At 77.1% G+C, this 643-nt stretch overlaps 1 protein-coding gene across 2 annotated transcripts in view; it reads left to right on the forward strand.

Moving 5' to 3' along the window:
• The first annotated feature begins 360 nt into the window (after positions 1–360).
• The window catches only part of Mtmr2 (myotubularin related protein 2), a 58,561-nt gene continuing 58,278 nt past the window's right edge, over positions 361–643 (forward strand). Inside the window, exon 1 of one of the 2 annotated variants that reach the window (XM_013009663.1) lies at positions 361–588. In XM_013009663.1, coding sequence (XP_012865117.1) covers positions 509–588 — 80 coding nt within the window. In that variant the 5' untranslated portion in view covers positions 361–508. The remainder of the gene's footprint in view (positions 589–643) is intronic. The other variant, XM_013009664.1, reaches the window with a different exon arrangement.

The raw sequence follows: 643 nt of genomic DNA on the forward strand, positions 1-643 counted from the left end.
CCCCCTGCGCGCACACCCTATCCCCTGTGCGCGGAGCCCCGCCCCCTGCGCGCACACCCTATCCCCTGTGCGCGGAGCCCCGCCCCCTGCGCGCAAACCCTATCCCCTGTGCGCGGAGCCCCGCCCCCTGTGCGCACAGCCCGGCCCGCGGAGCCCGCCCCCTGCCTGGAGCCCCGCCTCCGGAGCCCCGCCCGCGGAGTCCCTCGGCTCCGCCCCGGCGCCTCTTGGCCCCCTTTGGCTTCCGGGTTCCCGGTCAGCCCGGCAAGTTCTCCTCGCGGCCATGCGCGCTTCCCTTTTCCGCGCGTGAGTCCGCGATGACGTCAGCGCGCCGGCAACGTCTGAGGGCGGGGTCAGCGCGCTGCACACTGGGAGAACATGGCCGCTTCCTGCGTCCAGCCCGGACCGGCGCTCGCCTGACCGCGGACACCGCCCGAGCCCGCCGCCCTCCGCCCTCCGCCCTCCGGCGGCAGCCTCCGACCTCGTCCGCCTCCCCGCTCGGCCCGCCGTCATGGACAGGAGCTCTAGCTGCGAGAGTCTGGGCGCTCAGCCCGCCGCCGCGCGGCCGCCCAGCGCGGACTCCCTGTCCAGGTAACGGGGCGCCGGGCCGCGGGCGACCTGAGGGGACGGGGCGACCTGAGGGGAC

This window comes from Dipodomys ordii, unplaced genomic scaffold, assembly GCF_000151885.1.
Source record: "Dipodomys ordii isolate 6190 unplaced genomic scaffold, Dord_2.0 Scaffold10, whole genome shotgun sequence".
Lineage (NCBI taxonomy): Eukaryota > Metazoa > Chordata > Mammalia > Rodentia > Heteromyidae > Dipodomys > Dipodomys ordii.